This window comes from Tasmannia lanceolata, unplaced genomic scaffold (assembly GCF_043159265.1).
Source record: "Tasmannia lanceolata isolate RefF3 unplaced genomic scaffold, GAP_Taslan_0.1 ptg000003l, whole genome shotgun sequence".
NCBI lineage: Eukaryota > Viridiplantae > Streptophyta > Magnoliopsida > Canellales > Winteraceae > Tasmannia > Tasmannia lanceolata.
In genome coordinates, this window is record NW_027518680.1 from 14,561,242 (window position 1) to 14,587,226 (window position 25,985).

A 25,985-nucleotide genomic window follows, 5' to 3' on the forward strand; every position below is an offset into this window, starting at 1 on the left:
CTTTCTCCCAGAGATTTACTCCTGTGCTCAGCAGTGTGCCCCGGGAGGCTTCTCCACTATGCTTCCTTCAGAGGGTTCCGCTCTTGCTTCTTATGATACTGGGACTTCTTCCGGTCGTGGCACTGGCTCCTTTGCCCGTGGTCGTGGTCGTGTGATGGGTGGTGGCCGTGGTACAGGTGGTCGTGGTAGGCCATATTGCACTCACTGTCAGAGGGATGGTCACCGTGTTGATACTTGCTTCGTGCTTCATCCAGAGCTCCGTCATTCCCGCGCTGCCCACCTCTTTGCTGCGTCCCCTACTGATGGCACATTCCAGTCTTCTACTTCAGATCTTCCAGACGAGCCTTTTGAGTTCACCAGAGCTGATTATGAGGAGCTTCAGCATCTCCGCCTTAGCAGCCACCCTCCATCCGCTGCGGTTGCCCAGTCAGGTAGTGCACCTGCTTCCCTTCTCACTTGGTCCAGCTCCTGGATCATTGATTCTGGGGCATCAACCATGTGACGGGTAACTCTCAATCCCTTACATCATTTTAGTCCTTTCCTTCTCATTCTCGTTTTTTCACTCTAGCTGATGGCACCAAAGTTCCCATTTCTGGTACTGGTTCTCTGTCACCCCATGAGGGTCTAACTCTATCATCTGTCTTGTGTGTTCCCACCTCTCCTTTTAATTTGTTATCAGTCAGCCAGCTTACTAAATCTTTGCATTGCTCTGTCTCATTTTTCCCTTCATATTGTGTTTTTCAGGCTCTCTCAGACGATTGGAACGGGTCGTGAGCTGGGCGGCCTCTATCACCTCCAGTGCCATCCCTCTCCCACCATTTTGAGCAGCTCTATTGATGCCTATCAATGGCATTGTCGTCTTGGTCATCCATCCCTTCAGCGTCTCAGGCAGACCTCCATTGTCTCCTCTAGCCTTCAGCTATTTCAGTGTGAGTCGTGTGAACTCGGGAAACACCATCGTGTGTCGTTCCCTTCTAGGCTTGATAGTAGAGTTTTGAGACCTTTTGTGTTGGTTCATTCAGATGCATGGGGTCCCTCGAGGACCAAGTCTTTTTTTTTTATATACATACTTTATTGTCTTTGTGGACGATTTTAGTCGAATGACATGGGTTTACTTACTTAAAAATCGTACTGAAGTGTTTACTGCTTTCCGCACCTTTTATGCTGAAATTACTACTCAATATGATTGTCCCCTTAAGTGTTTACGAGCAGATAATGCTAGAGAGTATTTTTCCTCTTCGAGTGGGTTTCAGGACTTCTTAGCCACTCATGGCATTCTACACCAATCCTCATGTGCATACACCTCTCAGCAAAATGGTGTTGCTGAGAGGAAGTTGTGCTACCTTCTGGACATGACACGTACTCTTCTTGTTCAGATGCATGTTCCTAAGGTATATTGGAGTGATGCCATTCTTACGTCTTGTTTCCTCGCTAACCGTCTTCCTTCGTCAACCTTAAGCAATCAATCCCCATTTTCGGTTCTTCACCCTCACGGTGAACCCTTTCCTCTTACCCCTCGCGTGTTTGGCTGTGTGTGTTTTGTCCACAAGCTGGGCCCAGGTGTGGACAAACTAGACCCCCGGGCTGAGCGGTGTGTATTTCTGGGTTACTCCCGCACCCAGAAAGGATACAGGCGTCCTAGCATTCGTCGGTGCTTTGTTTCTTCCGATGTTATCTTCTTCGAGTCTGTTCCGTATTTTGCGAGTCCTCCTCCACAGGTCCTTTCGGTTCCTCTTCCTCTCCCAGTGCTTCCCGATGTGGTACCCTCTCTTCCTGCCCCCATGCAGGCTCCTCCGTCTCCACCTCCTCCTCTGCAGGTTCCCGGCCCCGTTAGGATCTACCAGCGTCGATCCCATCCTCAGCCGTCTCCAGCTCTGCCTGCGCCAATCTCGTCCCAACCAGAGATCACAGCACCTACTTCACAGGTATTGCCGCCTTCCGGCCCCCCACTAGATTCTCCCATTGCATCTTGTACACGCTCACGTACTACTGCTCACCCTCTATCGTCTTATGTCTCTTATGACCGTTTCTCACTTGCATTTCGTGGCTTTGTAGCTTCGTTGTCTTCTGTCTTCTTGCCTAAGTCTTTGCAGGAAGCACTGGCACACCTTGGCTGGCGGGCTGCTATGGACGATGAGATGAGTGCCCTTTAGGCGAATCAAACTTGGGCTCTTGTTCCCCATCCTCCTGGAGTTCACCCAGTTGGATGCAGATGGATCTATGCCATCAAATACCTTCCTGACGGCACAGTTGAGCGCCTCAAAGCGCACTTGGTTGCTAAAGGATACACTTAGACTTATGGGATTGATTACACGTCACTTTTCCCCTGTTGCCAAAATACCCTCTGTGCGTGTCCTTATCTCATTGGCCGTCAACTATGGGTGGCCTCTTCACCAACTTGATGTCAAAAATGCTTTTCTCCATGGCACTTTGGTTGAGGAGGTGTATATGGAGCAACCTCCAGGGTATGTTGCTCAGGAGGAGTTGACCACCTCTGTCTGCCGTCTTTACAAGTCCCTATATGGCCTCAAACAATCCCCTCTCGCTTGGTTTGGCAAGTTCAGTGATTCTCTCATAGGATATGGTATGAAGCAATGTGAGGTGGACCACTCTGTCTTTAGCCTCAAATCTGATGCTGGATATGTCATTCTCATAGTCTATGTAGATGACATTATCATTACAGGGTGTGACTCTTGTGGCATTCAACTATTAAAGAGTTTTCTTCAGAAGCAGTTCTCTACAAAGGATCTTGGTCGCCTTCGATACTTCTTAGGGATTGAGGTATTGTACTCTGGTACAAATGTTTCCCTATCTCGGCGAAAATATGTTTTGGACCTTCTAGGACTAGATCCTTGGAGATCAAACCTGCTAGTACTCCCATGGAACCAAATAAAAAGCTCCTTCCAGAAGAGGGAGACTTATTAGAGGATCCTGGCAGATATAGGAGACTTGTTGGAAAGCTCATATATCTTACTGTCACTCGTCCTGATATTTCCTATGCTGTAGGAGTGGTCAGCCAATTCATGAGTGACCCTCGTACTTCTCACTGGGCAGCTGTAGTTCATATCCTTCGTTACTTGAAAAGTACTCTAAGGAAAGGGCTACTTTTCAAGAAACATAGTCACATGAAGATAGAGGCCTTTTGTGATGCTGATTGGGCTGGCTCTCCGACTGACAGACAATCCACTACAGGCTATTGCACCTTTGTTGGGGGAAACATTGTGTCATGGCGTAGCAAGAAACAAAATGTTGTATCTAAGTCAAGTGCTGAAGCAGAATATAGGGCTATGTCTCACACTTGTAGTGAGCTCATTTAGCTACGTTCTCTACTATCTGAGATTGGGTTTCCTCCATCTTCTCCTGCAGAGTTGTATTGCGACAACAAGGCGGCTATATATATTGCGAACAATCCTGTGTTTCATGAGCGCACCAAGCATATTGAGGTGGACTGCCACTTCATTAGACACAGGATCCAGCGGGGCGTGTTACGTACTATTTTCACTCAATCGGCCGACCAACTAGCGGACACCTTCACCAAACCATTGAGCAAAGCTAAATTTATTGATATTTGTAACAAGCTAGGAATGTGTAATATATACATTCCAGCTTGAGGGGGAGTGTTGGATATCTATGTGTGTTTCTATGTATGTATGCCATAAGGGCATAGTAGTCTTTTCCTCTTTCCCATCTTATATATACTTGAGTGAAAGGGAGAGACCCTAACTCATTCTATTCTCTCATTTTGGTTCTTCTCCAACATATACACATTAGTGAGGGGAGCACTTCCCTAACTCACTTTCCTCTCATTCTCTTCTCTCCTCTCCTCTCTCAACACCAAGCATATGTCATTTGTTGCAAGGTCTATCACAAAGCTGAGTGGTCATGGCTTACAGTAGTTGTGAGTTAATTGGATGAAGAGAGTGCTTTGTGGAATCAGATTTAATGTGGAATTTCCTGTGAAGGTATTTTGCAACATTCAAGCTGCCATCCATACTGCATTGAGTAGAAAAAGAAGCACAATAAAGTGGGCTGCCACATTTTCCTAGAGAAGGTTATCTATAAGGAGATATCAACTCCTTATGTGAGAAAAGTGGTCCAACTTGCAAATATCATTTCTAAGGCACTTCCAAAAGGTCGATATCACTTTATTGTTGATCGGTTGGGCATGACTGACATCTATGCGTCATCTTTAGAGGGCATGTTAGAAGTAGTTTTGTAATAATGAGGTTTCTTTTTTTGTCCATTTGTTATTACTTATTTATCCAATGTAACCTTTTTATTGGGGGCATTTCTGTAATTTTGATATAAATATTTGGGGATTTCAAACATCAGATGGTTGACTTTCTCCCTCAAGTCATGTTTTCTCTAATAACACTCAACAATCTATTCATCAACTGTTCTCTACACGTGGCGGCAGGTGAAACTGTAGATGTGCCCAAGGGAGGTGTGGACTCGGATCCTTAGGAGGTTCAGATGTCATGTGTGTCCCCACTCTGACTGTTTGACCTGCTAGACAGTTGGTTCTATGAACTTTGACTTAGGAGAGGGTGGATATTCTAGAGGTTAGCGTTGCAGGCTACTATCTGGGGGTTTTATGGAAAGAAAGAAATGCTCCCATATTCAAAAGTGCTTCAAAAAGTCCTTTCTTTATCTTCTCGACGATCATTTCGCTTGCCATCTCCTCAACGAAGATCCTCCCTTTTTTTAAGCTCTACTCGGACTTTGACCCAAGACGATGCTGGAATGCTAGAGTGACATTTGCTCTAGCAAGGACAGGGAGGAGAAAATTGCCCCTGATAGACCGCTTCCGACGTAGGATGGCCGATGCTTAATTTAGACGGATCTAGTTTGGGAAACCCTGGGTCGGTTGGTGTGGGTGACCTCCTCAGAGACAAGACTGGTTCAGTTAGGTGGGATTTTCTCGGGCCCCGTTGGGGTTAAGGATTCCAATGAGGCGGAAGTGTGGGCAGTGCTGCAGGGCATTACGATCACGGACAGAAGATGTATGGCTAGCCTTCTTATGGAGGGAGACTCCCTTAACGTCATTAGATGGTCAGATGAGAGCCTATCCCACCCGTGGAGATTTGTGGAATTGACGGATGAGATCCATGACCCGGTAGATGGTAGATTGGTGTGTTTCCACCATGTTCGGAGATCGGCTAATGTTGAGGCGGATCACCTTGCCCGAGCCTGTGTTGATAGGCTGAGTTTGGAGTTTTATAATACCTCCTCCTCTTTTCCTTGTTTATTGTTGTATTTTGTTTTCTGTGTTGCTGTAGCTTTGGTTGTCCCGATCATCTTGTTCATGGGCCTTGTTCTTCTTTCTTTTTATCGTTTAAAAAAACCACTCAACAATTTATCTTGTTATATTCTGCTGACAAATGATTTGAACCAAGGAATATGTGCACATTTACAAGACTAATCTAAAAAATGAGTTATTTATGGAACCTATCAAGGTGATCTGGAAAGGAAGATTTGTTGGCAGACATACATTTTTAGCCTTAGACTCACGCAATGGTTACTTTCTGTTCTATTCTGACTTTAACTGCTTCATGGCTATCATTGAAATTTGAATATGGACGATGAAAAGACACTCTATTACACCACACTTCTTTGTTGTTAAGAAATACCACACTTTAGTGTTTTATATGCTACATCTTTGCAGGTTGGTGTGGAGAAGATGCATAAAGACAGCAAGTATGTTTTGTTTCTGGATGATGATGTAAGGCTGCATCCTGGGTCAATTGGTGCCCTTACTGCAGAGATGCAGAAGAATCCCGAGGTGCGGTATTACATTTTTAGTTGATTTTAATTATGAGTATTATATGTAAGTAATCCTTGCTTTCAGATATTTTGTTATCTTTAGTTCCTTTTGTCAGGTGTTCACAATTATGGTGCTCATGGTTGAAGTACAATAGTTTCTGTTTCACTGGCTTATCCCCTATAGGAAATTTTGTGCAGATATTTATCCAAACTGGATACCCTCTGGATTTGCCTTCAGGAAGGTTAGGGAGTTACTGCATTTATGAATATCATATGGTATGATTCTATTTAGAACTACCTGTTCGTGTTTTTTTGTTATTATTTCTAGATTTCTTTGTTGGCAATTAGAGGGGACTGCTAGTGTCACTTGTACACGTGAAAAATATGCCATAGCCGTGTCATCATTGGCGCAAGTGATTAAGGACCCCATATGCAACAAGGAGGGTTCAATAGACCATACCATGTGAGGTTCCACCAAGCCCCCAATAAATGTGTGTTCTTTCATGCAGGTGGATGATGATAACATTCTGCCCTAATTATGTAATGTTTATATTTAGGCATGCTTTATTTTTCCATTTGCCTTGGACCTGCCAGTGCCTTGCATTTTTCATCATATAAAGCAAAGACATGCCTAGCTACATGCTCAACGTAGTCTAACTTCCAGAAGGTGATGGAGAGAATAAACAAATATCTATCTTTTAGCCACCATTTATCATCCCAAAACTCGTTAGAATTGGAGATGTACCAGAATCACAAGGGGAAGGTTGGGATGAATCAAATCAGGCTGTAAAACTGTTCCATGAGCCGTAGTTTTCTTGTAATATCAACACTAAATAAATTCATGCTAAAAATTGCATATAGAAAAAGGGAAATGTAATTTTCCATATTCTATTATCATTCGTCAATGTGTCTGCATCTAATGTTTAGTAGTCTATAATATTATGAAGTATACTTTGGCAAGCTGATGAATATAACCACGTATAAATGCATCTTATCTAGTCATTGTTAACACAATGGAACCCAAGTGATTCCGTCATGAATTGTTCATCTATAAAACCAAGGAACACAAGCCCATCAGAGAGACAGGAGTGTTTACACTTTACAATGATCCTAGAATGGCCGAGTTTAATAACCATACATGTTCTACTTTTGAATCCCATCTACATCATTCAAATTGTATACGATGAATCCATCACTTTCATGTGAACATATATTTGCACTTGGGAATGCTCATTGATAAGTTCATTGTTGAATCTTTATGCATATCAAGTCAGTTCATGCAAAGTGTTTTTTGTTCCCTTTTACTGGTTTTTGTTCTTTTTTTGCTTTTGGAATAATAAGATTTGAAATTTTATGCTTCATATAGGAACTTTAAAGTGTTACTTTTTTTACATTAGGGAAAATTTAATATTTTACTGAAGTGCCAGGGGTGTTTTCGGTAATATTGATTGAAACAACCTTAATTTTTTGCTAAAGGGGTAAACAAATCTTTTACCCCCAATTTACCCTCACTGGACTAGACTCCTTAGAGAATGCAACTATTTTAGCCAAATGGGAGGAGAGACTGCATATCCATCCCTTCTTCGGTGGACTCCGTCCTGAATTCGAGCAGACATAGAATTATATTCTCTCCTCCCGACCTATTTCTCCCCTCAGCAGTATCTATGGCATTCTGTTTGTCAACGAGGCACGTTGTTCCAGTGCATTGAACCCATGATGATTCATGACCCCACTGATCGTAGGACATTCATATCTGACTCTTGACTCTCTTTTGGGAGTTCGGGGATCTGCTTTTACAACTCTTATTGGGAATCAGATGACTCAGGGCAGATATGGTTGTGGTTGATTGTCCCTTTATTGTGTACTCAAAATCGTAAACATTGTTATAGGTTTTTGGGATTTCTGTCAACGGAGACCTCTAGATGCCCTTCTCCACATTCTTTGGCTTCATCTCCTCCATCAGCTCATATTACCACTGCCAACTCGTTTGCAGCTATGAGGGTGGAGCTGGATGGTCTCCAAGCTAGACTTCGGTCTCACGAGACCATGGAGCCTTTCATTCCTGCCCCTACTACGGATGCTACAATCCCGGGTGTCACAGATTCCTCTGCCTTCCCTGTCTCTTGTTCTCCACCACCTTCTCACTGGGTACTATCCTGGGAGTCAAAACCATTCTCGTATCTCCATTTTTTCTTTATCTAATGCTTGTTTCACATTTGTCTCCTAATCTTCTTTCAGTTAGCAGTATTGCGAACCATTTGAACTGTCCTGTAGTTTATTACCTTCACAATGTCCATTTCTGGATGTTAATATGAGGACGATTGACAGACGAATTGAGAGAGGACTCCACTATTTTAATGCAGCACCTGATGGTCTGACGACCTTAGTTGCAGATTCCACTGGGGATCATTCTGTTTTTGTTTCTAGCTTTCCTTTTCCCCTCTTAGCTAGTCATGGAACACTTTATTTGTAGCATGCCCGATTGGGGCATGTAGAGTTTCATTCTCTACCTTCTATTATACCTCAATTGAAATCACTTTCTAGCTCTATTAAATTTCAATGTCGTGACTCTTGAGTTGTGTAAGCATATTCACATTACTTATCCACCTCGCATGCATAGATGTACAACCCATTTTTGATTTGGTACATTCTGATGTTTGAGGTCATATTCCTGCTGGTTCTATTGATGGTTTCCGTTACTTTGTAACATTTATTGATGACTTATCCACCTATTGATGGTTTTCGTTACTTTGTAACAATGTCATGACTCTTGAGTTGTGTAAGCATATTCACATTACTTATCCACCTCGCATGCATAGATGTACAACCCATTTTTAATTTGGTACATTCTGATGTTTGGGGTCATATTCCTGCTTGTTCTATTGATGGTTTTCGTTACTTTGTAACATTTATTGATGACTACTCTTGCTCTACTAGGTTTTACCTAATGATATCTAAGGATGAGCTCATTTCCTCCCTATGCTTTCAGCATAAACTCATTATTCTCTTCCATCTCATCTTCTCTCTTCTACTTTTTTTTTCTTTATTTGCTTGATTGCCTTGATTCCATCTAGCATCACCGTATTAGCAGAAATTTTGATTTGATCTTTAATAAGAGTGTCATACAGATCAAGAATGTTCATTATACTTCATCTAGTGTGTTGTTTCTGGCCACTTTCTTCATCATATCTTGCAAAGGGCTAATCAGATAGCTGATCCATTGTCCAAATAGGGTGTGTTAAGGTTGTCTTGTGCACTGTGGATTCTTTGACCTTTTTCCCTTTCTATACCAATGCCTGTCTATCAATCTCTCTTTATTTTCACTAATAAGTCCAGTTAGTTATCAAAGCAAAGAAAATAACTTATCTGTATCCTCAATAAAGCAGCTCCCGTCTGTAATGACTCCCTTTGTCGAGAGTCATGGCCACTTTTTTGATATCTTGCTACGGTTGTTTGAACGGCTCCTTTTAGCAGATTATGAGTGATTGGCATCCAGTTTCTCTCTTAGTTGTATTTCTTTTTATCTAATATTTTTCTATCTAATTTGTTTTTATTTTTGTCGATACCAGTTTTTCTTTCATTTTTTTGGATGATAATTTTTCTTTCATTTTGTAACTGTATTAATAGTATGTAATTTGTTTGTATTTTTGTTGATGTCCATTTTTCTTTCATTTTGTTACTGTATATGCATCCAAAACTCTCCCATGGAGTGAGTCGAACCTATTAATCCAGATTACCCTAGAAAAATTCCTACGTCCTTATAGATTTTTACTGTAAATATTGGTATACTTGCAGGATTTATTTATAATGTCCTAAGTGAGCGGTATGCATTTACTGGTGAATAATATCTGTGCAGCCTTGTTCAATGGGATTTGCTACTGGTGGACGAACATTCTTCTTGTGGGGAGGGTGCATGATGGTAAGCTTATCCACTCTCATTTCAGTACAATAGGCAGAAGGGGTTTAAATCAAATATCATAAGATATTTTTCTTGTTGCATTTGTTTTATTTCTCAGATGCATGCTGATGATTTTAGAAATGACCTATATGGTTTGGTCAGTGGACTTCGAGATGGTGGATACTCCGATGATATGACTCTTGCAGCTATATCTGGTAATATTTCAATTCAGTTATTTTCAGCTGGTAATATTTCAATTCAGTTATTTTCAAAAAAAATTAAAAAAATTCAATTCAGTCAGTATACTTGTGCAAGTTGGGTTCATGATATTCATGTTATTTTTTCTCAATTAATACTTGCAAAAATAGATCTATTTACATTTTGATAATAAACAAGAGGTGAAAGTATTCTATTCATGTTTTGGTGCTTTTCTCTATATTTTTCCTACACAAATACACAAGAGGTTTCACGTCACACTAGGATGGCGTGGAGTCTTGAAATTTCATAGCATGTCTACTCATGAAATAGGAATATTCAAACCCAGTAGTAACTGTTAGAATAAGCCTAGTATGGGCAATCTTGTCATTGTACTTAGTCTCTTATTATATAAATAAGTCAGTGAGGGGGAGCCTAGCCCTAGTTGACTATTATCCTATTCCTCTACGTCTCACGTAACATGGTATCAGAGCCCTAGGGTTTCCGATCCCTAGGGACAATCGCCAGCCTCCATCTCCTCCATCTCCACCCAAAGCCAAATCCATCTACCACCCCGCCTCCAACCCATCTTCTTCCTACGTACAACAACTTCTCCACCCAAAGCCAACCCCACCTACGGCACCCCAACCCCTATCCGTAACCTTACGGCCGCCCCCCCTATCCGTATACATCTTCCCCCTCCCCCGTAACCCAAAACCCCCCGTAACTCAACCTCATCTCTTGGCTGGTATCCCCCCCGCCTGGTAAACCTCCACCCCGACCCTCTCTCTCCCGTACATCCCTCCCCGTAACACAACCCCCACCCCCGTATCCCAACCCGCCCCCTCCCTGCTTACGTATACGACCCCCCCACCTTTCGTAATACACCTCCCATCCCCCACTCCTCTTCGGTAACAGCCCGCATCCCTTGCCCCCTGTCCCATTCTACCCTCTTTTGTTTCCAAACCCTAACCCTCTTTCCTTACCTCATGAATTAAATCTCTAATAATATTTTCCTCTTTTCTCTGCGGCTCCGAATTCTTCCTATTTATTTTCCTTTTATATGTCTTTGAGGCTCTCTATGCCTTCGTTTCGTTGTGTTTCCTTTTGAAGTTGCGATCTCCATTATTGATTTCTCCGATCTCCATACTTGGAGTTGGCTCCTCTCGTCATTAGCCCGATTGTTGTGGATCTTTCTTCCTTCTAATCATTTTTATCACTATGGAGCCACCTGTCATTGTGGATCCCTCTCTTGGCATGACCACTGAGGTCCGTGGCCAACCCAACCCTTCTGTTTCCTCTTCTTCTTCTCCTAGCTTGGCACCTATGGAGGGCTCCTATCCACAGCTGAGCACTGCCAAGCTTGATGGAACCAACTATCTATCCTGGAAAGTTATGGTTGAGACCTATCTTCTTGGACGGGGCAAGTCAGTTTCCTTCGTCAGGATCCTCCCCCGCCCAAGGATCCTACATATACTCGCTGGGAACAGGAGGACACATTTATTCGGACTCCCCTTTGGCAGAGCATGACCCCTGTCATTTCTTCTACCATGATTCTGCTCCTGACAGCGAAGGAGATTTGGGACCACACTGCCTTGACATATTCTGGAGTTGAGAATCTCACGCGTATCTGTGCCACGTATTATGAGTGGATGTGTCTGCGCCGTGGTGACATGTCTCTTGAGGCTCACTATGGTCAGTTTGTCTCTTTGTGTCAGCAGCTGGACATATTCATGCCCCTTACCTTTGATGTTACCGTTCTCCGCCGACATCGGGAACAGCTTCGAGTGGTGCACTATCTTGAGAGCCTGGGTCATGAGTTCACTCATTTGCGTCATCAGATTCTTGGTTCAGGTAACATTCTGTTGCTGAGAGAGGCCTACTCACATGCACAACAGTGTCTTGGTGAGTCCCCATCACGGCTTGGTGAGTCCCCATCACGGCTACCTGTTGACAGTTCTGCTCTAGTTGTGTATGATAGCGGTAGTCGCCCTTGCAGAGGCGGTGGTTCATTTCCACGAGCTCGTGGCCGTGGCCGTGGTGGTGGGCTTGGTGGTGGCCATGGTCATCCTTACTGTACCCACTGTCAGCGTGATGGTCACCAAATTGAGACTTGCTATATGCTTTACCCTGAGCATCTTCTGCCTCGCTCAGCACATCTCGCGACAGCTAGCCCCTCCGACACTATTGTGTCTGGCCCTATCTCTGCACCGGTTGATGATTCCTTCAGCTTCACTAGGGCGGATTATGAGGAGTTACAATGCTAGCCTCAAATCATATGACTGATAACTCATCTCAACTTTCTTCTTTTCGTTCATTTCCATCCGATTTTTAATCCTTTACTCTAGCTGATGGGTCCACTACTCCCATTACTGGTATTGGCACCACATGCCCCTCCCCTCACCTACCATTATCCTTTGTATTATGTATTCCTAAATCCCCTTTCAGTTTACTTTTTGTTAGTCAACTTACGAAGAATCGTGATTGCTCAATCTCATTTTTCCCTTCTTATTGTGTGTTTCAAGATCTTTCGACTGGGAAGACGATTGGATCGGGACGTGAGGTGGCTGGCCTATACCGCCATGACTGCAGTTCTTCTCCTACCGTTTTACATAGTTCAGTGGATGCCTTTCAGTGGCATTGTTGCCTTGGCCAGGCAAACATCATTAGTTCCTGCTTCTGTTTCCTCTTTTCAGTGTGAATCTTGTGAACTCGGGAAGCATCACAGAGTGTCATCCCCTTCCCGAGTCGTTAGTCGAGTCGATAGTCCTTTTCATTTGGTTCATTCTGATGTGTGGGGACCCTCTCGGGTCGCGTCAAATAATGGATTCAAGTATTTTGTAGTCTTCATTGATGATTATTCACGCATGACATGGGTGTCTTTACTGAAGGACTGTTCTCAGATCTCCTTTGCTTTTAAAACTTTCCATGCTGAAATAAAGAATCATTTTGGTTGCAATCTTAAATATCTCCGTACTGATAATGTGCGGGAGTTTTTCTCTGGTTCTCATGGCTTTCGGGACTATCTCTCCTCCCATGGCATTACACATCAATTCTCCTGTGCCTATACCTCACAACAAAATGGTGTAGCCAAGAGGAAATTGTGATATTTGCTCGAGGTAGCCCGCACCCTACTTTTTCAAATGCGGGTGCCCAAAACTTTTTGGGGGGAGGCTATCCTGACTGCGTGCTTTCTGGCGAATCGCCTTCCATCTTCTGTTCTGCGTGGTGATTCCTCATATCACACCTTATATCCATAGCAGGATCCTTTTCCCCTTACGCCTCGTGTCTCTGGGTGTGTATGTTTTGTCCATCATTAAGGTCGGGATAAACTCGGCCATCGGTCGTAATGGTGTCTTTCTAGGCTACTCTCGTACCCAGAAGGCTATCGCTATTACAGTACCCATCTGCGTCGGTGGTTTGTGTTTGCCAATGTTACATTTTTTGAGTCAAAGCCCTTCTTTAGTACTCCGTCAGTCCCTGGTTCATCCAGGCTGGAGCCCGATGTGTCCGTTTCTCTCCCGGTGCTTCTAGACATTATTTCAGTCCCACTACCATGACCTTCTGAATGTCCTGTTGGTCAAGTCGAACCTTGTGCTCCCAAATTGGCTCCACTAGCTAATACAAAACACTATCAGCGGCGTCGGCAGCAGGTTAGGCCGCCTTCTTCTCGACCCGAAACATCGGCCGACACAAACCACCAAAGAGATCCCTTTACCCTCTACTCAGGTATCCTCTCTTCCTTCTCCTATAGTTGTATCTGACTCGCCTATCGCGTCTCATACTCGCTCTCATTCTACTGTATACCCTATATCTAATTTTCTTTCAGATGATCGTCTAACTCCTTTCAAAAGCTTTGTGCTTTCTATGTCTTCTGTTGTGTTACTACATTCTCTGGATGAGGCTCTAGCTCACCCAGGGTGGCGTGCGGCCATGGACGTTGAGATGGGTGCTCTACATTCCAACAAGACGTGTTTCTCTCCCTTCTGGTGCTAGACCTGTTGGTTGCCGATGGGTATTCTCCATAAAATATATACCAGATGGTACTGTTGAGCGATTGAAAGCACGTCTCATGGCTAAAGGATATACTCAGATGTTTGGTGTTTATTACAATGAAACGTTCTCTCCAGTTGCGAAGATACCATATGTTTGTGTTCTCCTTTCACTTGCAGTCAATCATGGTTGGCATCTTCATCAATTAGATGTGAAAAATGCTTTCTTGCATGGCGACCTTCATGAAGAGGTGTATATGGAGCAACCTCAAGGGTATGTTGCTCAAGGGGAGATGTCCTCCTCTGTCTGTCGCCTCACGCAATCTCTATATGGCTTGAAGTAGTCTCCACGAACATGGTTTGGCAGGTTCAGTGAGGTTGTTATGTGTTTTGGTTTGAGACAGTGTGTTGTAGACCATTTCAGTATTCGGTCATCAGTCCTCAGCAGGGTGCATTCTATTGATTGTATATGTTGACGATAGTAATTCAGGGGGAATCCAGAAACTGAAGACCTTCTTACAAAGAGAGTTTGCTACAAATGACTTAGGACGGCTCATACATTTTCTTGGGTTAGAAGTGGCATACTCCTCTAGTGGTTTGTCTCTATCACAGAGGAAGTATGTTATGGATTTGTTTGAGGAGACATGAAATCTTGGCGTAAAACTAATGGCTGCACCCATGGTTTTAAATTTCGTCCGAAATCCGAAATTTAGGATTTCGGTCGAGACCGAAACCGAAACAATCCGAAACCGAAATTGGTGAAACATACAAAATTTTGGAAATTTCGTTAATTTCGGTGAAATTTGAAAAAAAATATATTAATTTTTTATTCGTTTCCCGAATTCAGCCCAAAAAATCGACATTTCATGCGTCTTTACCCAATTTCAGCTGAAATTTCGGGATTTCGGCTGAAATTTCGGTTTCGGCTAGGTCCGAAACTTATGCCGAAACCGAAATTTCAAACCATGGCTGCACCTATTGATCCCAATATAAAACTAGTTCCAGAAGAAGGAGACCTGTTGGAGGACCTTGGCAGGTATAGAAGACTTGTGGGCAAGCTCATATACCTTACTGTTACTCGTCCTGATATATCTTATGTTGTTGGGGTAGCCAGTCAGTACATGAGCTCCCCACATACCTCACACCGGAATGCAGTGATTCAGATTTTTAAATACCTGAAGGGTGTTCCAGGAAAGGGCCTATTATTCAAGAGACATGGTCATATGCGAATTGAGGGATTCTCTGATGCTGATTGGGCTGGATCTCCTGCAGATAGGAGATCGACTACCTGGTATTGTACCTTTGTAGGAGGTAACCTGGTGTCATGGAAAAGCAAGAAGCAGGATGTCATTGCAAAGTCAAGTGCTGGGGCAGAATATAGAGCGACGGCACACATGGGTACAAAGATTATCTGGTTGAGATCACTTCTGTCTGAGATTGGTATTGTATCTTCTTCGCCTTCGAAGTTGTACTGTGACAACAAGGCCGCCATCTATATTGCAACAAACCCAATTTTCCATGAGCGAACAAAGCACATTGAAGTCGACTGTCACTTCATTTGTCAAAGAATTCAGAAGGGGGAGATACGTACTGTATTCACTTATTCTGTAGATCAGTTGGCTGATATGTTCACAAAGCCATTGAATAAAGCAAAGTTGAGCGATATTTGTAACAAGCTAGGAATGTATAATTTATACATTCCAACTTGAGGGGGAGTACTTAGTAAATTTATTCATATATGTGTACTACATTTGATAGGCTTTCTATTGGAGATTTAGCATTGTCTCCGCACAAAAATCCTTATCCATGTCTCAGTTTTCCTCTGCTATGGTCATTTTTTTGCTGAGTTTCCATTCGATGTAATTTCGCATAGTGCTAGTTGTAGATTTTCTAGTGTATACGTTGTTTTCATTTTTTCGGAAGCATCGCTTGGCCTTGGATTCTTAGGTTCTTTGTGTAGCTGAACTCGGCCATTTATCATGTGCAAAAGGGTTCCCTTTTGATTGTAAATAGAGTGATTAGAATTGATCAAATCCAAAAGTCACCTCATTATTGATCTCCATACCATTGAATTGATTGGGAAGTGTTCAGGAAACATGTATGATATGCTAAAGTAGCATACAAGGAACAAGGAGCATAATTGAAGCGTGGAGGAAGTGCATCTAACTTGTATAAAATGCCTTCAAAATGTAAGAAAAAAGACTAATCAGTTTAGAAAGTGCTTCTGAAGCCCGTAGGAAACTGCTAACTTGTTTATTTTCTTTTTAATCTAATTTCCACAATTTTTTATGTGTTTGTGGATCTGGAACCGGTTAGGCAAAATTGTACGTTTATTTTTTCTTATTCTTTGTTTCTATTTAAAGTTATGCATTGCTGAGACTAATTTTTCCCATAGGGGTTTTTTCAACAATCTTGATTGTTTCCCTATTGTCTTCTCCTAATATCTTGATTGTTTCCTCATTGTTTCCCTATCATCTTCTCCTAATTTCCCATTCGTTTCATTGTGGCTTCACTCTTATTTCACATGCATTTTGGATCTTTTCTAATTTGTATCTCCCAAAATTTGGAAATTCTTCCCAGGCGTTTCTAAAATGTTCCCCATTTTTTCCTGAACTATTTCAGCTTCCAAAGCGGGTATCCTCTGTAACATGTTTCCACCCCTCAGACAAGGTTTTTGGTAACTATTGTGATACAGATAGTAGGCCAAATAAGTGGCATATTTGCCCATTAGTATGTATTTACATGTTTTTAGGTTTCCATGTTATTTAGTTTCTAGGATTTTATTTTCCATGTTATTTTTAGGGCTTTTATTTTTCATGGAATTTTAGTTCCATTGCCTACATATAGGCCTCATGTATTAGGGATTAGAAGTTTTTGGATGATGAATTGAATGGAGATTCTCCCCTCTAATTTCCTCTCTTCTCCTATTTTCTTCTTTTCTTTTTCTCCCCTTTCTTCTATTTCTCTCTCCCGGTCCTACATCAAATTGTTTTGGATCAATGCAAGACAAAAAATTTCATTTTCTGTCTATTACGTGCCCATGTTTAATTATTTTCTGTTTCAAGAATACATATGAGTGACCTAGAGAAAAAATAAATGTCCAAACTCCTTGCATGGTCGCCGTCTTTGAATAAATCTCATCCTCTTTTACATTTTCTCCCATCCTTAATGTTAATCTTTGTTTTCCCTCAACCAAAAAAGGGAAGAAAAGAAAATCACAACTCTTAATTTAACATTTTTTTCGTACTCTTTCTTTGTCAATGACATTTGAAAGTTGGCATAACTTATCTATTGTTCTTGGTGATGCTGGATGACAAGCCTTGATTGCTGAACTTAAATAAATTATCACTTTGCAGGTGCACATAAAAGGCTTATTTTTTCACCTCCAGTAGCCATCTTTCCCCACCCCCTTGCAAGTGACCTCACTTTCCCAAGGTGTGTATGCTCAAACTCAAATCCTAATGTCTCCCCCCAGATGCGAAATTCATATGCTCATCTTTATGTTATTTTCTCGTTCTAATGCAGGTACTGGAACTATTTGAGGAAGCAAACATTTGTTCTAGAATCATATATTTCAAAAGTAAACTGGATGATGAACCGTGCATTATTTTCTTCGCACTGCTACCTATCCTGGGGATTTGTTGCCCCTTATTTTATGGCAATCATTCATATTGCCGCAGCTGTCAGAGCACAATTTAGTGATTACCCATTGAAGGAAGCTACCTTTACCTCTAGCGGTGAGCATACATCTTTTCCTTTTTAGGTAGGGTTGATTTGGTTGAAAGCATGGTTTTTAAATTTTGGCCGAAATCCGAAATTTCATATTTCGGTTGGGACCGAAGCTGAAAATTTTGGATTTCGGCCTAATTTTTTTGTCATTTTGACCAAAATTGTAAAATTTTTGGCAGAAATGACCGAAATTTGAAAAAAAAAAAAAAATTGGTTTCAGTCTACCGAAACTGAAATTTAAATCTATGGTTTAAATTGCTAGGGCTTCACTATGATGTGTCTGATTCCCTTCTACCATAAAATGGTGTATGTAAGGATCCTTAAACTTTATATACAGCACTTTAAATAAAATATGATGAGAAAAAACACTATACTTTTGGAAGAAAAACACATCAGGGAAAGAACAGTATCAACATCAGTCACAAGCTCATATTTTGGGGCATAATAATTTTTCGTCTTCTAATAATTATGATGAGTCCTTAGTATTTTGAACTTATTTTGTCCAGGCTTGTTACTGGCTGGTTGCCTAGCGACATGTACTGTTGTAGAACTCCTTTCAATGTGGAACTTGACTAAGGTGGAGATTCAACTGTGCAACATGTTATCTCCAGAAGAGCCTCCAGTCTCGCTTGGTTCATATGATTGGCGTCTTGTGAGTATTGAACATTGTTAACTAACCAACTTCTCCAAAAGCTTAAGCTGTTGGAGAAAGGCGTTATTTATCTTTTATACTTTAACACTCCCTCGCATGTGTGGCCCACTTGGCAAACACGTGGCACTTGTGGTCCCACTTTGGGCTGACCGTCGCATGTGAATTTTTGCTATCCGGGAGGTTTGAACTCGAGACCCTTGGCTCTGATACCATGTTAACTAACCAACTTCTCCAAAAGCTTAAGTTGGTTAGTTAACATGGTATCAGAGCCAAAGGTCTCGAGTTCAAACCTCCCGGATAGCAAAAATCCACATGTGATGGTCGGCCCAAAGTGGGACCGCATGTGCCACGTGTTTTCCAAGTGGGCCACACGTGCGGGGGTGCGTTAAAGTATAAAAGATAAATAACGCCTTTCTCCAACAGCTTAAGCTTTTGGAGAAGTTGGTAAGTTAACAAACATTTTTATTTATAGGGCAAATCCCATATGGAAGGCTTGAAATCCTGTATGTCAAATAATATTTGTCTTTTTATGACTAAAACATACATGTATAAAATATTTAAGGGAAAATTATTAAAAAAATGTGAACATCTGCTGAAATTATGAATCAAGGGCAAAGTTCTCAAAATCATGAGAAAGGGGTGTCAGGTATGGTCAGAGGTGTTTTAGGACAAGAATACCCTTCTCTTTCTTTTCCCTCCACCTTTTAGGGATGGATCCCAATGCACTTCACCAACCCTTTTCACCTTTTTATCTTCTTCTTCCCCAGGCCATTGTCATTGCCATTACGCTTCTCTATCTTTTCCCTCCACCTTTTACCTTCTTCTTCCCCAAGCCAACCCTTTCCACACGGTAAAACTCCACTGCCATTGCCATTGCCATTGCCATTAGAAAAAAAAACTCCATTGGTTCTCTTTATTTTGCTTTGGGTAATAAAACTATGCTTAGGTTTTACGTGTTCTTTGCATGTTTTCTGTTTACAGTAATATGGTTTATTTTCATCCTCTTTACAGTGCTCTCTTTCTTTGCTTACATGTTTGGTTTGACCTCTCTCTCTCTCTCTAGAGGAAAACCTGAATGGAACTCCTATCTATACAAACAAAACCACTAATTAAAAGGGCTCAAAACCAGTTTTTAAACCTCGGAACCACTATTTATACCATGGCACCACTGTTTATTCCTCGAAACCAATCAATAGTGGTTCTTAGAGTATACATAGGTGTTCTGAGTGTGTAAATACACTCATGACCCTATCTAATAAATAAGAGGCACTATTTAAACACTCAGAACATCTATTTATACAGTTGGAACCATTATTTAGACCTCTGAACCACTAAATTATGGTTCCAAAAGTGTAAATAGTGGTTCATACATTCTAACAGTATTTCAATGGTTCTAAATGTTATAAAAAATCAGATGCACTATTTAAACACTCAGAACATCCATGTATACACTTGGAACCTTTATTTAGACCTCGGAACCACAATTTAGTGGTTCCGATAGATTAAATAGTGGTTTATACATTCTAATAGTATTTCATTGGTTCAAAAAGTGATCATGAGTGTATCAATAGTGGTTTAAACACTCATAATCACTATTTAAACACTTGGAACCACTATTTATACGACGGACCACTAAATAGTGGTTCTGAGAGTGTAATAGTGGTTTATAGCTGGTTCTAACATTCTAAAGTGGTTCTAACATTCTAAAGTGGGCCTACTTTGTCCTTGGAACCACTATTTTGATATTGGAACAACTAATTTAAACCTAGGACCCACTATTTAATGGGATGCGAATTTTGACTTTCGGATGTCCGAAGAAGTTCTTCGGACTTCCGATAGGATTCCAATAGTTTTGTTAAAAACTCCTACACATTCGGGAGTCCGAACGAAACCATCGGACGTCCGATAGGATTCCAGTAGTTTTGTTACAAACTCCTTCACATTCGGGATGTGCTTTCCGGCGAGAGAGACGTGCTTTCTGACGAGGGACGTTACTTTCCGGGGTGAGAGACGTGCTTTCCGGTGCGAGGGAAGAAGAAGATAAAAAGGTGAAAAGAGCTGGCAGTGGAGAGAGACGTGCTTTCTGAAGGTTTATTACCCAAAGCAAAATAAAGAGAACCAATGGAGTTTTTTTTCTAATGGCAATTGCAATGGCAATGGCAATGGATTTTTACTGTTTGGAAATGGCAATGGCTTGGGGAAGAAGATAAAAAGGTGAAAATGGTTGGTGAAGTGCATTGGGATCCGTTCCTAAAAGGTGGAGGGAAAAGAAAGAGAAGGGTATTCTTGTCCTAAAACACCTCTGACAATACCTGGCACTCCTTTTTCATGATTTTGAGAACTTTGCCCTTGATTCATAATTTCAGCAAATGTTCACATTTTTAATAATTTTCCCAATATTTAACCATTGTGAGGAATTTTTCATTTATGAAGTATTTAATAGTTGAAAGAAACTTTACATTTATAAGGTTTTAAGTAATCTTGGGGGCAAGCCAAGTTTTCCCATTATAAATAGTAAAAATATATGCCTTCGTAACAGACCTTGGGGGCAAGCCAAGTTTTCCTGTTATAAATATTAAAAATATATGCTTTTGTGACATGTGATTTTGTGGGACCCAATACTTAGACCTTGGATCCCACATAGCAATGTGGGTGCTCCCCACGAGTCAACATACATTTTGTTTTGAAAGGTAACTTTATTAATCCAAATCTGAGTTAAGAGGGGACAAGATGTCCCCCCAGACAAAGGGGCAAACAACCCATTACATACAATATCAAAATACAGAATGTAATCTACCCAACCCCAGCACCCGTTACAGGTCCCGAGACAATAATACTCATCGATTCCAGAGTTACACCCTGTTTTGCCAGTTCATCAGCCTTCAAATTCGCCGTTTGCATCCTGTGTTTGAGTGATGGGTGAATAACCTGAACTATATCAACGCTTCCGCTATATAATTTTGAAGTCTCCAGGGTCCTTTAGATTTTCCGGTGGCCCACGCAACTGCATTTGTTGAGTCGCCCTCGACGATTAGGGACCTACGGAGATTACATCTGTACCATTTAATGCCAAACAGGAGAGCCCTGATTTCCGCTTCATTAGCATCGGTGATTCCAATCGGCCTATGAGTCAACATACATGGGCATTTTGATAAATAATCTTTTGATGATTGATTCTTCTACCAGTTTTTAAAATTCAAGGAGGGATGTCTTGGCTATTATTCGATGCCTTTTTTTCTTGGATTTCAGAACAAGGGCATTTTGGTGCTGATCTTTAATTTCACTGTAACTTGTTTGTCTAAGCAGGTCTTTCTTGCCATGCTGGTAGACAATTTTTTGTACCCAGTGTCTGCATTGTGTTCACATTTTTCTCAGTATATCAACTGGTCGGGTATTCGATACCACTTGAAGGATGGAAAGATAAGCAAGGTATGTGTACTATCTTCATTATGCTTTTATCCAACTGCCAGTGTCTAGTATATCTAATTGCTGGAAGGCCCCATTTTCTGGGCTAGTCAACAACCTAAACAGAACCATCTGACTTAGAAATCTCTGAAAATTTCCTGTTTCTTTACTTTCAAAGCTATGTTGCATCAGCACGGATATCAGTGTCGGATTCCCGACAAACCTCAAAAAAAAAAAAAAAATCGTGGATTCCCGACAAACCTCAAATTTTATTTTTTTTAACATAACAATATGGTTATAAGTTATAACAAGTAATATATTGAATATTTTAATAGGTTACATAGATATAATATTTTAGTTCCATTTAAGGAACTTAATATTATGATGGGTAAAACTCAAAACATATGGTAATTGTAAAATTGTGGTAGTGATATTCAGATGATCTAGAAGTGTCTCGGAGAATCTTGAAGTATTGGAATCCAAGACGTGTCTGACACGGATTCTTCGTCCATTTAGAATAATCCATATAACAGTGCTTCAAAGCCTGCTTGCTCCTCATCACATTCATAGAATGACACATAAGCACTTGAGGAGACACCTTTATGTAAAAGGAACTACCCGTTTCAATAACTGCACACCAACGTTTGGTGTATAATAAATCTCCACTGTCCAATCATTGCACATCCCCATTTTTTACTTCCCATTTACCAGGCTACCCCTTGGATGGGCAATAGCCTTCCAATATTCCTAAAAGTCCAAACATTATCATTCTTTGCTGTGAATAAACCAATGTTTAAAAGCTCAAACTCGGATGAGAACAAGCCAAGGCAAAAGGAGATGACTTGGGCAAGTCAATGATTGATGGGGGTTAACTCTTCATTAATTCGGGCATGTCAAAGGAGTTTTTGATTGACTTGGTAGGGAAAAACGTAGACTTGAATGAGAACTCGGCCAAACTAAAAGGATGTTAACCTGGTCGAGCCAATGAGATTCTGCAAGTTTTTTTTTTACAGTGGGAGAAACTATCTACAAAATTACAGCTTATAAACATCTATGAAAAGAGATTGTTTCCTTGTCTCATTTTTTGAAACCTATTGATAAATTCCATCGCACTATTCATGGCGCAGATTGAAAGACGTAAGGATTACGGTTCAAATTATTCGGATTTAGGTGGAAAACATCTGTATGGAAAGGGAGGGTCTCCTCCCAAAGTCTCCTTCCTCAGTTCTTTGGCAAGAAGTTCGGCACAATGGCACCAACCCAAGAAATTCGATAGCTAGCAGGTTTGACTGAAAATTTGTGGACCATTTTGCCCATTCTCCTTCACCTTGTCCTCTTTGTGGAATATCTTGTTTTTTCTTTGATTAATTTCTTTTTCAGGCTTTCTTTTTTAAATCAATGTGTTCTCATTCAATCAATTGATTCTTGTTGTTTTGATTTGTGTTTCAGTGGGCCAAAGCTTGTAGTGATATTGTTCTGTAACATTATCATTTTATATGTCTGAACAATGTCATTTGAGACAATAAAATCTGTTGAATTTTCTTTTTTTGTTTTCAGTAACTTTCTTCCCCGAAGGTAATGAAGCTTAAATGCTTGCATATTATTTGAACTAATTTTAAAGACACAAGTGAAATGAGGGTGCTGTAAGAACAAAAAGGAATGTGTAGTTAAGCAATGATAATGCTTCAGTAGTACACGACCTCATTGTGGTACAGTGAGGCGCGAGCACTACAGTGTGGTGGGTCCTACATTTGAATTATCTGAACAATCTATTTGAATCTCGAAAAGAGCTATTATATTTTTGTCGTATATGGGGTTGCAACATGGGCCGGGTCAGTTTGGGTTGAGCCCAACCCTAGCCCAACCCGAGATAGCATTCTCTCGACTGTAATCCGACTGAACCCAAGCATTTGGTTGAGATGGTCAACTCTAACCCAACCACCTCTAAAATTATCAATCCTAACTCGACCCGTCTAACCCTTTTTCTGCAAATCGGGTTGGGTTTGGGTTAGTCTAGGGTAAAAACAAAAAAAAATATATAAAAAATAACCCTATGGTTTTTAAAATCATAGTAAAATTAGAGGATGGCGATCAGGTTGCCCAATGCTTCAACCCTAGCCCTATCCGAAATTAAATTGGATTGGCTCTTCCCAACCCGAGCTAAATCAGGTTGAACTTGATGATTGAGCCCAACCCAAGTTGAACCCTTACTCATATTTTCACAGGAAAGACCTCATTAGATAATCTAAGCTGTTTAACGGCAGATGGGTCACCAGAAAATCTCTGTGGTAGGAAATCCTAATCTCTGATTTGTCGAGGCCTGCCGAATTTCTGGTAATGTATTTTTTTCAACAGCCTCAAATCAAAGGGTTAAGATTCATCCACGAAAGAGACTTTTGAGAGATAACCATCTGCAAATTATGTTTAGGGGCACCCAAAGAGGCAAATTATTTTCAGGGGCATTCAAAGAAGCCAGAAAGCTTTACAAGCTCTAATATTAGTGGCTGCATATGCCAGATAAAACTGCAATATATTGGATTGAATAATAATATGGTAACTGATTTGGGGACCAAGAGTGGAGCCAAACAGATAGCACCCTTGATTTTTTGGCTTTTTTCTCCATGAAAATGACAAAACTACCCTCCCTTGCCATGTGGCATGTGGGGATTGCTAGTTTACACTCTTTGTTCCGCTCTCGGTCTCCATAGCAGCAATCGGATTGAATAAATTGCATACATCATCAGGTAACAAATTTATGACGGAGGACCCCATAAAGCACCACACAGAAGGCATTTTTCTGACAACATAAATGGGTTTGTTGATGGTTCTTTGAAAATTCAATGGCATATGGAGTATTACCAGTGATGGAAGTCAATTTCTATGGGATGAGATGGGACAAAAGAAAAGAAGCAGCCAGCGTGGGAATATCTTTTGATATGGTCAAGTTTGGCAGCCTTCCACCATTTTCAACCGAGGAATGAATGATCATGTCAGCCCTTCCCACATCTTATCCCAATAATGCTCACGCTTGACACTTTTCTCTGTTGTTATCATCATCTCTCACTCTCACTTTCCAGTTTCCAGCATATCATATCTCCCATTGAGGGCATGTTGGGAATCAAGTTTCCAATGTACTCTGTCTATGAGTCACTTAGGAAGATGAATTATATACAATTGGGGCTCAAATTAATTAGGGAAGTGATATATTCGCCCCTTTTTCGGCCGCCTCTAATAGTAGAGGTGCAACTTGGGTCGGTTTTTACCCGACCCACATCGACCCAACCCGAAAATAACATGGGTCGGGTTTAGATATCATGGGTCTTGGGTAGGGTCGGGTTTTAAATTGGAAAACCCGACTCAATCTTGGGTAGGCCCGGGCTTAAAGAAAAAGAACCTGAAACCCTACCCGACTCATATGGCTGTAATGTGACTTTCTTAAATATCTCTTGGATAACATAGAAAATTATTTTCTAATCTATTGAGACAATTGTTTTCATTGAGGTGATCATGTCTGGAATGTGAAAATATAGTGTCCATCTAATATTTATACACTTGATGAAATAAATATAGAGATTTTTGGTGTGAAGATTTGTTTTTTTCCTAGTCATTATCCCACGCTAAAAAAATGAAAACCCAACCCGACCCAAGAAACTATCTTGGGTAGGGTCGGGTTTACGAATCTCGGGTTTTCCAATAAAAAATTAGACCCGACCCAAGTTGCACCCCTATCTTATAGTGTATTTATGGCTACTCTTTTTACACTACAAGGGGTGGCCAGGGAAGAAAAGGGAGCAAATATATCACTTCTCATTAATTAATGCTCCATAAATTTAGGGAAATGATTTCAGCCCTCCAATGTTTTGATAAACATGCGCTCCAGTTGTTTGACGCGTAGTATTTAAAGGGTTTTAAGAGCTTTTTGAGAACCGTAATATTCCTCTGACAACCATTTAAATACTACACGACAAAAAATGGAGCGCATGTTTATCAAAACATTGGAGCCCAGAAATCATTTCCCTAAATTTATTGTCTCTTATATATATTATTTGCTCAGATTAGGAACCAAAATTGTTCCTGTGCTGACAATGTATACTATCTTATTTCTAGTACTTAATATAAAAGTTCAGTGATATAAGATGTGAGAGTACGTACATGTTCTTCAAAATAGATATTGTATGTAATATGTAGTGCATATAGGTACATAGGAAACTATATTCAGTCTTTTCAGTGGAATCCATTATGGTGGTCATACATGCCATAGACTCTGGTATAACAGTGGCAATGACACCAATAACAGATGCAAGCAGGAAACTTCCACCTAGCAGTGATTAGTACAATAGAAGGTCAACGG

The 25,985-nt window shown here is 41.0% G+C and overlaps 1 protein-coding gene across 2 annotated transcripts in view; it reads left to right on the top strand.

The window, feature by feature from the left end:
- Positions 1-23,237, top strand: part of LOC143852224 (uncharacterized) — a 40,233-nt gene extending 16,996 nt beyond the window's left edge. The window contains exons 6-15 of one of the 2 annotated variants that reach the window (XM_077361611.1): positions 5,666-5,782; positions 5,962-6,039; positions 9,620-9,682; positions 9,780-9,876; positions 17,205-17,283; positions 17,374-17,585; positions 18,084-18,229; positions 21,536-21,658; positions 22,762-22,917; positions 23,084-23,237. In XM_077361611.1, coding sequence (XP_077217726.1) covers positions 5,666-5,782; positions 5,962-6,039; positions 9,620-9,682; positions 9,780-9,876; positions 17,205-17,283; positions 17,374-17,585; positions 18,084-18,229; positions 21,536-21,658; positions 22,762-22,914 — 1,068 coding nt within the window. In that variant the 3' untranslated portion in view covers positions 22,915-22,917; positions 23,084-23,237. Of the gene's footprint in view, positions 1-5,665; positions 5,783-5,961; positions 6,040-9,619; positions 9,683-9,779; positions 9,877-17,204; positions 17,284-17,373; positions 17,586-18,083; positions 18,230-21,535; positions 21,659-22,761; positions 22,918-23,083 lie in introns of those variants that run through there. The other variant, XM_077361618.1, reaches the window with a different exon arrangement.
- Positions 23,238-25,985: the final 2,748 nt, after the last annotated feature.